Source organism: Cervus canadensis, chromosome 6, assembly GCF_019320065.1.
Source record: "Cervus canadensis isolate Bull #8, Minnesota chromosome 6, ASM1932006v1, whole genome shotgun sequence".
In the NCBI taxonomy this organism is placed as follows: domain Eukaryota; kingdom Metazoa; phylum Chordata; class Mammalia; order Artiodactyla; family Cervidae; genus Cervus; species Cervus canadensis.
The window spans coordinates 61,114,496-61,128,385 of record NC_057391.1 but is presented as its reverse complement, the minus strand read 5'-3'; the positions used below and the strand labels follow the sequence as shown (position 1 = coordinate 61,128,385).

The 13,890-nt window shown below is 36.4% G+C and overlaps 1 protein-coding gene across 4 annotated transcripts in view; it reads left to right on the top strand.

The window, feature by feature from the left end:
• DDHD1 (DDHD domain containing 1) overlaps nt 1-13,618 on the top strand; it is a 70,017-nt gene extending 56,399 nt beyond the window's left edge. For 2 of the 4 annotated variants that reach the window (XM_043472117.1, XM_043472119.1), the window contains 3 exons: nt 619-810; nt 3,382-3,465; nt 8,742-13,618. In XM_043472117.1, coding sequence (XP_043328052.1) covers nt 619-810; nt 3,382-3,465; nt 8,742-8,923 — 458 coding nt within the window. In that variant the 3' untranslated portion in view covers nt 8,924-13,618. The remainder of the gene's footprint in view (nt 1-618; nt 811-3,381; nt 3,466-8,741) is intronic. The other 2 variants (XM_043472118.1, XM_043472121.1) reach the window with 1 other exon arrangement.
• The last annotated feature ends 272 nt before the right edge of the window (nt 13,619-13,890 follow it).

Here is a 13,890-nt window from a genome sequence, read left to right as displayed (position 1 = left end):
TGATCCGTGTCCTACAAGTCGAATCGTGTCCTTCTTGAGAGCAGCAAGGATATTGACTTTCCCTCTGCGTGGTCTCTAGTTCCAGCCGCAGTGTTTGGTGTGGCGCTGGGGCTCACTTGTGTGCTCTTAATTTGTCCTTTGCTTTTGGTTACAAGTTGCCTTAATATAAAGTGCCACAAGATGGCACTGTAAACAGGCTCTATCTGCTGGATTCATTGATATTCATCATAGAGATTGTTTATTCACAGCTTTTTATAACAGATCCACTTTACTTCAGGAGTAGGCATATCAATAGTAAATATATGCCCATGTGAATGGCATGGTTCTTTTTATTAACATTTTTAATCTTACAGAATACCTTAAAAAACAAAGATCACTTGAATAAAATAGAATCTTTTTTTCTTTGTAGGCTGTATTCCTGCAGTTTGTACAACTCTCATTCTGTTCAACACCATTTTTATTTAGAAGCCTACAATATAAATTGCAATTTTTTTATGTTCCCACCCTGGAAAAACATGACTAGGGCTTAGTCTCTCTGCCAACTGACTGTAATTACGGGTGGTGCTCTTTAGCCTGGTGTAATTCAGCAGAATGACTGGCCTGTTTTGTGAAATGCAGGGGCTGCAAGCATTGGAAAGGGACTTGGAGGAATGTTGTTCTCAAGATTTGGACGTTCATCTGCATCACAGCCATCTGAGACATCAAGGGACTCCATAGAAGACGAGAAGAAGCCAGTTGCCTCACCGCCCATGACCACCGTGGCAACGCAGACCCTTCCACACAGCAGTTCTGGCTTTCTTGACTCTGCATGTTAGTTCATACTCTTCTTTCCAGGTTTACACTGTGTCCTTTTTAAAACTGGAGGAAGACAAAGAGCATTAAGATATTAACACTAGCAGTCCATTCTGTAATCTAAAGTATGCCCTAGCTTTTAAAGAAAAAAATGCTTTTCCTCTACTTAAATTTTCAGGAATAATTCCCAGGTAAATGCAGTTTTACTCTCTGCATGGGTGAATTAAGTTAAGAACATTAATAAGTGCCTTGTCGCACAGAGATCTTACACATCAAGCATAAAACAAATCTCTTTGTGGTAAGCACCCCTGATTTTTTTAAAGTAGTTTTTTTGTTTTTGTTTTTAAACATGGTCTTCTCAGCCTTAAAAATTCATTTAGTTGCTGCAGATCTATGCTGTATCTACTCTTGATACCATTTTTAAAATGCTCTGCCAAAGCCATCCTGGTGCTAATCCCATAGCTCCCTTCATCAACCTAATTATAAAACCTTCAGAACTTTAATTATATTGGATCCACTCTATGGCTTCCCATCCTGTCCCTACTACCTTGTGCAAAACTCAAGAAATGAGTGAAAGAATGGGTAATTATTCTGCACTTAGCAATAGAAGGCTGCTTTATTTCATTTTTTCCAGTGAATTTATAAGGTCTAAAATCTTAATAGTTGTGAAACACTAAAACTCTTAAGTGTATATTTACTTCTGAGGGTCTAAACTTAAAAGTTTATTTATAAATGTCCAGTGAAATAAAACTAGTAAGTCAAATCCTAGTTTCCATTGACTTACTTAAGGAAATATAGATTCTGAAACTAGTTATTTCCTTTCTGCAACTATAGCAAGAAGAAAGTTTTATTTTCTTTCTCTAAAAATGTTTATTCAGATGCTTAGGTCTGTTTTCTTACTGTGTCTGCTGCTCTAAATTTTAAAATGACTAGCATTAATTGCCGTTCATAAAAAATTAAAAAGGAAGTTGAGATGTGACAGTCCTAGAGGCTGGGTCTTTCTCCATAGTCAGCCCCACTCCACGATGAATTATCCTAGCCATTGCTGAGTTGGACATTCCTATTTGGACCAATTCCATTTTTTAAACTTAATCCTATGCCTGACTGAGTACTAGAAATTTTATAATTTCAAGCCTTTTGAACACTGCCTAGAAAATTCATTTTAGATTTTGATATTTGTACAAAATTCATATTTTTATGAGTTACTCTACATTTATTGCTTAATAACAGAAATGAGATTGTGAAAATGTAAAATTTTGTTGCAACATGCAGATGTCAAAAGAAAACTATAAACGTCTGAAGAAAAATAACTTCAAAGAATTTTGTAAGATGGCGGGTAAAAAGCCACAATTCCTTGTAATGTTAATGCACAGCAATGATGCTAGTAAACGTTAGGGTGAATAAGCGAACAAGAAGAGCAGGGTAGAATTTGAGCCCCAGGGAATGGGTAAGGAAGACACAGAATTCTATAGGATCTGAGGGAAAAAACTGTCTTTTAGTGTTTTTGCTATTTAACATAGAAATTTCAAAGTGATAATGATAATAAAGAAGAAACTTATTTCTTCCTACAGGACATGTGAAGGTAGAAATGCTTAGTTTTATTGCATTATAATATTTTAACAAAATACGTTTTCTGTCATTCTTGCATATAAATTCTTTGTTGGTTCTAATGGTAAATTACTTACCAACTATAGACTCAGCTAACTGAGCTAACATGATTTCTTCGTTTCGTGTTTTCATCTTTAGGTATAGATTTTTAAAGTCCAACTTTTAACATTGGACAACTGCTGTAGTAGAATTATGCCTTTTAAATCAAATACTCTAGATTTACCTTTGACTTGCTCCAGTAATATACTCTTCTCTGTAATCCTGATTTAGATAAATTTCTTAAATCATAATTGCTATTTTGGCTGTATCTTGCAAATCATAAAACCTTTCTTCCTTAAATCTTCTTTCTGAAATTTGATCACTGTGGTTGGTTAGGTGATTCTGGCTTCCTTCCTTCTTGCTCACATTGATTGCCTCAGTTCTTCTCGATAACCTTCATTCTAAGGCTACTGACTTTGATTCTCCTGCTTTTTGAGGGTAAGATGGACACAGACTGAATTCGTGATCAATCAGGGTTTCTCTCTTTGAAGAGTTAGTGTTGTCAATTGAAACTACTTCGTTGACATCAAGTTGAAGCATCTTATATAGCTGCTGTTCATTTCTTTTGAAAAGTATAGGCTTATTTCTGGTGGTTTTACTCTTTCTTTTCCTCTACTGCCTTGTGTTTGTAACATATCATGAAAAGAATTTGTTCCTTTTAGCACTGTTTTGCCTCTAGGTTAGAACTTAAGTGAACTATAAATTTGGGGGATGTTTGAGTGTTAACAGATTACGACATTGTATTTTGAAGTTAATTATGCTTACATTTTCCATGATAGAGCTCTTCACAGAACCTAATTGTGTACTTCTTTTTGTTTGCTAGGTTTAATCAGCTTATTTGGGAATATTGTTCTAACTCTTGGCCACTTCATCACTGAAGGCCATTTGTAACCATCAGCCAACACTTTACAGCATCTTGTGTTTTGTGTTTTTTTTCCACAGATTTCAGACTTCAAGAATCGTTCTTTAATCTCCCACAACTTCTTTTTCCGGAAAATGTAATACAGAATAAAGATAATACCCTCGGTATGGTATATGTCAGGAATAGCATTCAGAACGCTGTGAAAACGGTCTACTTAGATTTCTTCTGCTCACTGAAAACTTGATCAGTTTTTCTATGAGAGCAGCTTTAATGTTGCCATTAACAGACTATTTTAAATGTATTCTCTTCCTGTATGTCCTAATCTTAAATGGTAGTGGTCCTGAAACCTGACTATTCATTAGTTATTTAGTGTGCTAAAATATATCATACTCCTATATGTTTCTCCAAAGAAGGAACTGTTTAGAGAGAGAAGAAAAGCATTAGGCCATTTTCTTTCTTCTCTATTGCCCTCCAGCCTTCAGAGAGCTTCACTGTTCTTTTCATGTAATATATTTAAATATAAAAGGATTTCAAAGTATAAAGAGTTTAATCATTCCTAGTTATTTCAGATATTAGTAACCCTACCCCTAGGGCTGTTAGTATGCCACAGATGATACCTGGTTTCAACACAAATATTTAATGGTCTTTAGAGGTATAGGCTTGCTTTGAAAAAAACTATTATTGGCTACAAGAGATATTTGCAGTTTCCTGATTTTCAGTAGATTCAAAATGTATTAGTAAAGATTAATCTTAGCAGTTTAAAATTATTTTTATCATTAACTTTCATTCCTTTTTTTCTATATCTTTCCTTTTTTAAAAAATAATGGATTTGTCTTTAACAAAAAAAGTAAGTTATAGGTTTCTCCTTGGATTTTCAAACTGTATCTAATTTTTCAATTTCTATGTTTATAATTGCTAATTTTCATGCATTTTTTCTTCTTTCAAAAAAAAAAAAAAATCTTAACTAGATATAGATTCCAAAACAGTGTGTCAGCATAACAAGCTGATTTGGGCTTTTGACTCTGTGACAGCAGTTTGTGTTGATCTAATTCAGTGAACTCCTCTCAAGAAATGATTTTATAAGTGCTGTCTCTAGTCCCTACTCATGTAATAGTCACTTCCATAAAGAAATAACTGATGTGTGCTTTTTGAATATTTAGAGAAAGGAAAATTAATCCATTCATCTATTTGTCCTACATTCAAGTAGTCCTTTTATCCACTGCCTTAAAGCCAGCCCAGCTACCTAAGCAGTTAGACCACTCGTCATAACTGCACCACATTGATTCGGATGGTAATATGTATATGGCTTCTATTTTCTCTTCTCCTGTTTTTATTCATTCAACAATTTTACCATGAGGTAAGTAGATAGTCACTAGAAGAGACACCAAGATGAATCCATTTCAGTGCTGCCCATAAAGATGTTAAATGCTGATGTGGAAACTTAAGTATATTTCAGAGGGCATATATTCTTGTAGGGAAGGTGGATAACCACAGAAATAATATAAAAATGGTAGAATGTGATGAACCTCATGACAGAGATTCTAAGGAGAGAGAAAATGTTTTCACCTGGAGAAATAAAAAAAAGGTTTTGTGGAAGTACAACTTAAATAAGCAGAGATAAAGAGACATTTCAGAGAAAGAAGAAACAGCACAGCACAAGCAAAAACACAGAGATAGGAAGCACAAGGTTATTTAGAGATCTAGAAGTTAGTTCTGAGAACCAAGGATGAGTAGAAGGGAGTAGTTCTGAATATGCTGAGGAACTTTTCTCCAACCAGATGGTAGAGGATCCAGCAGATCTGGCCATCCCCAGGAGTTCCTTTGTATTCTTATGAGCCTGTGTTTCCCCAAATAGCCCATCTGTTGTCAAATGTTAGGTGTCTGAATGTCTTTCAGAGTAGATTAGTGTTGGGAAATTTGGGGGTCAGAAAATGGCAACTAATTATAAAGTTCATTATGGAGTTTTTGCTATTTTTTTTTAAATAAAGGATGTTTGGAGAATGTTTTTAAATATATTTGGAGCTATGATAAGTCACAAAATGTAAATACTCCTTGGATATCAAACACCTAACTACATAAAATATACGGTTGCTCTGAGACAGAGGGAAAATAAGATATAATTTATCAAGAACTCTGAACATATATTGCAAATGACTTTCATCAGTCATTTGGAAACCCATTTTCCTTTACTAGTACTTGAAGTGGTTTTCTTATTATGTACCTAGAGCCTAAAATCATGCAATTATGATCATAATTGCTATTTATAAATAGGTAATTTTTTAAGATTCATTAAGTTTTTGAAAATTTCTCTCTAGCATGTTAAGACACTCCCTTTAAATAGAAGAAACCTGTCCAATTGGTACACATTATAATACTAAAATGGTTACTTTCTATTCATGTATTTTGCTTTTTAACACCATATCCAGGTTGAAAAGCCCTGTGCACAAAAGAACACTCTACTGAAAGCAGAGTGCTGAGGAAACTGCCTTCACCCTGGGGAGATGGCAGACACTTGCTTGGGGAATAAGGAGGGAGATGTGCCCATATGCATGACTCCCCCAAAAAGAAAAAGTGAAAGTGAAGTCGCTCAGTCGTCTCCAACTCTTTGTGACCCCATGGACTGTAGCCTACCAGGTTCCTCTGTCCATGGGGTCTTCCAGGCAAGAATACTGGAGTGGGTTGCCATTTCCTTCAACCCATGTTTTAAAACAGTGAAAGCAAATTATTGATGATTGTTAAAAGCCAGCAATTTTTTTTTTTTTTTTCATTTTTACCTCTCCTCAACTTTCAGTTCAGTTCAGTTGCTCAATTGTATCTGATTCTTTGTGACCGAATGAACCGCAGCACACCAGGCCTCCCTGTCCATCACCAGCTCCCGGAGTCCACCCAAACCCATGTCCATTGAGGCGGTGATGCCATCCAACCATCTCATCCTCTGTCATCCCTTTTCTTCCTGCCCTCAATCTTTCCCAGCATCAGGGTCTTTTCAGATGAGTCAGCTCTTTGCATCAGGTGGCCAAAGTATTGGAGTTATCTTAAATTCTCTTTTTGTAGGTACAGGCATATTAACTCGTAGGCACTCCAGAGAAAAGGATTAAGTGATTCTATGTTCTCCTTTTTCTTGACCTAATTCAGTGAAAGAAACTAGGAAAAAACTACTAACCTGTCTAGTGCCACCCCTTCTTGTACAATAATAATGAGAAGGCGGGTCCAAGGCAACTCCATGTAGATTTGGGCCGACTTCGGCCAAGAGCACATCTCACAGCACACGTAGAATAGTGCTACCATGTAGTGACCTCACACCATTGGGAATTCTGTGATCTACATAAAGAAAAAAGATGAGATATTGGCCCACCTACATCCATCCATCCACCCACCTGTAAAACCAACACGAATATGGTGTCAGCTGCAAACCAGACTGCCTGGGGTAAACCTTTTAAGGAAGATGAGAGACTGTAAAACAGGTTCATCAAGTACAAGCTGGTTACCTAATTTCCAATTTGATGGGGACTACCTACAGATAAATAGAAAGGGAGGGGTTAGGGTAGGCCAATCTAGTTAATGACACTTATTAAAGATCGTCTAGTTGATAAGGACAGGGACACATAATGGGGCAATAAATTTGTCATTTGAGTTTGTAGTATATGAAAGGCAATGTTGCACAGTGATAGCACATTAAGAATACATTTCAGGGGCATAAAATCAAAGTGGAGCCAAGTAACACTGGTTATAACAGGAAAAATCTCCCTTTAACTTTAGAATGACAGTTGTTTGAGACTGTTGGACTAGGAAGGCATTCTACAGTGGCCTTCACAAGGAATTCTTAGAAATAACATGGTATGGGCTTCACCAATTTTAATGTGTGTTTCCCATCTCTTCGTTTTTCCTCATTTCTCCTTTTTTTCTTCATAACTGACTTCACCTTGACTCCTCTTCACCATGTTTGAGAATTCATTTTTTCTTTTCATCATCTTCTTGTGCCAGAATGTACCTACGAATTTTAACACAGATGTCCCATGAAATATGAAAGATAAAAGATTAAGACATCCCTACCCCACAGTTCAACATGTGGATTTCAACTATTTCTGACTTCTTATGGACTAGCTTATAATTTAAATGAGAAAAATAGCAGTTTTGTAAAAGGTCTATGTCAATATATTTCACAGTGCTTTATAACCTGATTGGGTATTTATACTGTTTAAGTGTAAATCTTATCTAAAAATTTTTAGGTAAGACCCATGGACATTCTTTGTCAGAAAAGCACAATTGAGTAGAAAAATAACTATAAATTACCAAATGGTATTGTTTAAAATATACATTTAGCTAAACATAAATGAAATCTTGCTCTAAAATGATGTGATTTGCTTTATGCGATTTCCAAACTTCGCAGGTAAAGCAAAACCCAACTTTTTCTCCAACCTCCTTAATTTTTGCCAGTTTTTACTTTTTATACCTGCTAGCACGCTGAACAAAAGAGCAGATTTTGAGTCTGAATGGTAGTGATTTGGGTACTTTTTATTTTTAAGACAGACCCTTCATACTGTGTGGCTTATTGACAGTTTTTGAAGAATTCCTGAAGATGGAGATTATTGTTTTTCTAAGTGTTTTATCTCTTAAGGATTTGTTAGATGAACCAATTGCAGTCTTATAGCCTTGGATTTGGTAAGGTGATTTTTCTCATGTGTTACAAGGACTTTCTGTGTGTTTTAGAAAAAAACTTAATTTACTGAACTGTTTGAGGACAGCCCTGTTTAAATGAAGTCCTTCCTCTCAAGGGTTACCACTGTTCCTCCCAATTTCACTTTCCCAGCCAGTGGATTCTTGAGCACGTGTACGTCCCAAGTATTTGTTTGGCCCTGCTGACAGGATCGAGACTAGAGTATGTTGTGGCCCTTTCAGGAATTCAGCATAACGGGGAGGAAAACACTGTAGGACTGTAGTAGATGTTTTCTTCCAACATGTTCCCCTGAGCCAGTTGATGTAAAGAACCTCCCCTGTGAAGGAGCCTTTGAGTGCCCTGTTGCACTCCTGCTGACATTACTGCATGTAAGGCTGACCTGTCATTCTGCAAGAAGACTATTTGCCGTATCTTTCAGGTTAGGCACAAATTATAAATAGGAAAGCCAGGATTTGAGGCCAGTTTCTTTATTCCAAATATACTGTATGGTAGCAAGTGAGATTTTTGTTTTCTTACTTTATTATTCCATACTGACCTGAACATACAAAGGAGAGGGTTCACCAGACAGAATCCTGAGCTACTGAGGCTCTTGAGTATTTTCTTCCCATAAGGTGAGAGTTTTCGGAAAGTCACTTTTTAAAAAATAGTAATAATAATTAGGAGAATCACTTGTGTTTGGTAAATTTTTATTCTCCAATATAGTAAGTCTGTGTAGAAACAATCTTACTGTGATACTTACTCATTTGTTTGACTTCTTTTTAGTGGAACTGGATCACAGAATTGACTTTGAACTCAGAGAAGGCCTTGTGGAGAGCCGCTATTGGTCAGCTGTCACGTCGCATACTGCCTATTGGTCATCCTTGGATGTTGCCCTCTTCCTGTTAACCTTTATGTACAAACACGAGCACGATAATAATGTGAAACCCAGTTTAGATCCAGTCTGAACCCTTGAAGGACGTTAATGGCCCAAAACTGATTTTTTTCTTGTTAAATATGTGTGTCAAGATATGAAAGTTTCAGGTTTAAGTATGTTTCAGTTTTGTTTAGGGCAAGAAATATTTGATTTTGAAAGCACTTTATTTTATTTAAAAAAGCAAAACAAATGTTCAGTTTGAAAGAAGTTATTTATAATTTTCATCATTTTAATTATGAGTCTGACAGAACCCCCTGCAGAGAATCAAGGAAGACCTGGAATTGAGGAAGATTTGGGTGACCTGCAAGATTATAAATCACAATCTAATTTCTCCCAAATATAAAGGCTTATTAATGGGTTGAACCTAATGTATTAACCAAAGTATGTTTTAAATCTAAAATGATCAAGGTCCAGGATAGTCTGTGTAAAGATCACAAGGTGGTATCATTGTTTTAGATTTCTATGAAAACTTCCATTTCCACAATTTCTTTGAAACATGAGTTTAAAATGTTTTGAATTTAACTTGTTTAGAAAACCTAATGCTGAGAGAAACATTTGAACTACTGTATTTATAGTTTATTACCTCTGGACTAATTGCTTTATGTCAACGTATGAAACATTACATTTTTAAAAAATTTCTTTGAACAATTTAAGAACCACATTTATTTTCTGAAGTGTTAAGACCCTTTTTTCTCAGAACTCCATCTTTGTACTCGTCAGATGAATATATAGACACTGTGGCATAATTTCAGTATTTTTTCCATTAAAAACTTGTAGTTTCACACAAATAACACTAGTTCAATTATTTTGAAAAAGAAAGTGAACTTTTTATTATGTCACATGCACTTCAGAGAAAACTAAAGTTTTCTACTTGACACAGAATACTCCAGAATAGGTACATTTAGTAAACTTTATTGGAAAACTAGTCAACTTCTTTGGAGTAGGGAGTATAACTATTTTAATTACGTATATAAGCATCCGTGTGCCAAACAAATAACATATACAAAGGGGATAGAGTGCCCTAACAAATTTTTTAAGTGTTTTGAGGAATTGTAGTTGCAACATAGACACAATAGTTCAGGATTCTGAGGCATTGAAAGAGTTTCCTCAGCTGTCATTTTTTCCACAGTGCTTTTCATCTGAGGAGCTCAAAGTGCTTTGCGATTTAATAATCTATGTAGTAGCTCCTTGAGGTAAGTGAATGAGTGTTATTCTCATGTTCCATGTTAACACACTAAGGCACCAAAATATATAAAGTACCTTGAATTAGATGACAGAGCAAACCAGGAGAACTCAGACTGAAGACAGGCCATGTTCTTTTATGTGCTGTTTGTTGGCTAACACACATGACCTCTTATTTTGCAAATAATAATAATAACAGAAGTTGCGATTCATAACTTGGAGAAATGACTGAAACTGGTCCTTCACCCTACTGGTCATATACATTCTTGAGTTCTCACAGGCAAAGGAGGAGTTACTTACAAGGGATCAGTAACCATTTCTGCCACAGTCAACCCTCACTTCTGAGAGGCTTCCACTGGGGTTCTATTTAAGGTGCTGCCATTGCTTATCTTAGCTTCACAGAAATCATTGTCAAACTAGGAGCAAAGTTGGTCAGTTATACATCTCACCTTCTTTATGAGATATAGAAATCTTTGGCTTACTCGTAGACTTTTCTTGGTTGGCCTTTCATTGAATTTGCACAACATAAAGCACTTCTTAGTGCTTAAAAAGATCCTAGTCTCCATGCCCAAATATGTGACTCACTAAGAAACTCTTGCTATAAAAGGCTTTTGATGCTATCTTAGCAAAGCTGAAGCAATGTCTTTCAAATTTAGAGATTCCTGTGAACAAAGGTCATTCTCATACCCTGTTTATTTCATAGCTCTGTTTAGTTTTCAGGAGAATTAAACTTCCATCTCATATGACTGTTTCATTAAAGGTACATGAGTTTTTGGGTCTTAAGACATTCAAATGCCTCAGAGCTTTAAGGGATTCATTCTTAACCACTAGAATGTTAAGAGCCCCTTTCACCTGAGGGGAGTGAAAACCTATCAAACCTTTTAATTTGATATTCAGTGAAAGGAAAAGTATACTCCCATAGCTATAGGAATACATCAGCTTCCACTTTTTCATGTTAGGGAAAAAATCCAATTTAGCCACATGGAAGTTATTTGAATTCTTGAAAAGAGCAATATTCAAAACCACCTTTTCAAAATGAGATATTCTGGATTATTGGACAGGTGTTTTGTTTTGAATTCATAATTTCATAACCATGGCGATTTTTATTTCACAGTACTCTTCTTGTTTCCATGTCTCTGCATGTTATCATGGAATGTACTTGTATATACTCAGGTAATATACAGAGTATGTGTAATTCTAGCTTGATTTAGAAGCTAAGTCAGTTACTGAGTAACATTTTGCAACTTTATTCCTGCAAGTACTAAATTGGCCAAAAAGTTCTGTTTTTGATACCATTAAAATTTTATTCTCTACTTTGTGTACCTGCTATGATGATTCTTCTGAGTACTGGTCAGACCATTCAAACAATTTTAATCCAGTTAGGCCCCCAAGAATTATTTATACGTAGAATAAGGAGAATGTTTTGTTAGTTCATAACTTTATTTTTGACAGTAATTATACTTGTGTTATAATCCAGTGTTACAGTATATTAGCACTTATTAAAAAATGTTCTTGGTTTCCTGGTAACTAATTTATATTGAAGTAAGCCTTAGGAATCTTTTATTTTACTTCTGTTAGATAGCATCTGTCAGCCTTCGGGAATTCTCACACTGAACAAGTTCTTTAGAAGGTCTCAGATGGTGACATGTAAACATTCATCTCATTTTCTCTGTTTCCTCACTGGAGCTGGTCTTATTCTGGCTTTGCCTACCCCTAAAGAGTAAACAGGAAAAAAAACCATCAGTGGAGTATCACAACCAATTCCACAACTCCTTCCAGTGATGACACTTTGAGCCCCTTAAGGTAGAACTAGACCAAACCTTGAGAGTTCACTCTAAGGCCTACAGTAGAGGAAAAATAATTGAGTTGCTTTCTGATTAATTAGGTGGTTAATATTTCTGTCTTCTCAGCCACAATGAGTAGGGCATTTAGACAATTGGGGAAACTTAATTTGAGTGCATGTCTTAGAACTGTTTGAATAATATTTTGTTAGCTTGGAAATGAGGCTAAAAAAAGATATGTGATATTAAAGAAGGATCAAGGCAAAGGTAAAAAGATGATGTAGCAGTCCTTCAATGGAGAAAGAACTAGAACTTGACCAGACAAGTCTGAGTGTTGGATAGTTGACTTCTGTGGTTATTCTCAGGTTTCTCTTATCCGGATTCTGCTTGTCATCCTTCTGCATGAATACTTCTGCCTCAGGCCTCTGCCAGCAATCTGCTGGTCCTCTGACTGAATTTGAAACACATGCAGGGACTTCCCTGGCGGTCCAGTGGTTAAGGCTCCATGCTTCCAATGCAGGGGTGTGGGTTTGATTAAGATTGCCACCCCAAAAAAAGTGCGTTAAGTATTTTTATGGCTAGATATGGGCAATACATACTGTTTCCTGGCATTTTATAATAACTTACCTACATAGAAAAGCTTTTGCTGTATCTACAGCATATTTGGCAGGAAGCACCCCTACTGAACTCTTAATGTTAATTCTAGGATGGGTCTAAGAACCTTGAAACCCACGCTGTCTCCATTTGCTTTAGTCAAGGGGAAAGGAAGTTGCCAAGGAAATACTTGTTGTATTGAGCTTGGAACAGTGTACAGAATGGCAGGATATAAAATTTCATCTTGAAGCTCTCATTTAGTAAATGTTAGTGCTGGCATGATAACAGCCTAGATTATGTGCATCCTGTTTCAGTCTTCATTGGATATTTGCAGTAATTTTCAGAGGATCTTAAAATTTCAGATGTCATCTCATCCAACCATGTTTTAGTTTGATGTAAGCATTTAAATAGCATAAAGGTCTTGAAAAATGAAGGGACAGCATGTTAGGTTGAGCCCAAAGACATTGAAAGACTAAGTACTTGGCAGTAGAGGAGGGAGGTTATGGTCTCTCTACAGAAAAATGTCATTGACCATAGTGGAATTGACCATCCTTTTCAAAAATGTGTTATGCAGACTTTAATAGATGTTGGTTCAGAAAATAAGTTTGGGAAATGCCAGATTTAGAAGACTTTTACAGCAGGACTTCAGGAGCTCTCAGTGTGTTAAATGCAATGTGAATCTGGTGCTGAAAGGTGGAGAAGGGAAGTTTTTCCAAACTTACTTAACCATTGTTAATGGCAACCCATTCCAGTATTCTTGCCTGGAGAATCCCATGGACAGAGGAGCCTGGCGGGCTACAGTCCATAGGGTCACAGAGTCAGACGTGACTGAAGTGACTTAATATTCAGCACAGCATTTATATGAACATACTTAGGAAAATGCTGTCACACTTAAGTCCTAAAGAGATGTATCCTTTTGTTTGACAAATGACACTCTAAGATCAGATGGCCAGCCAGTGATAAGAGTCAGTGCCTGTTTCCTTCCCATAATACATTGGGAGCTCCTAAAGGGCAGAATCCTCCCACCCTCCTGGGTGGAGGAGGGTAGGAGGGGTGCCTCTTCCTCATCCCCTCCCCCAGCTCCAGCTGTAACCTGATGCTGATGCTTTAGGAGCTGCAAGCTCTCCGCAGAGGTTCCCCAGTTGGTCTCCTTTGTTCCCGGGCTCTTGTGAAAGAGTGTCTTACCTGGGCTGGATGTCCGGCCTTTCATGTGTCAGATTCAAAATACCCAGGAAAAAAAAAAAGCAAAAGAATGAAAAAATTAAGGAAAAAAACAAAATGCCCAGGAAACATAGTTTTTCATTCTGGTGATAATGCAAATGGTAGGAAAACAAGTTGCACACTGTTAAATAATATTGCTTTTGTGTCCTTTTCAAACTGTGCATATATTGACCTTTTATCAATTCATGTCACGTAGGGCCCTTCTAAAACTGTCCCATCA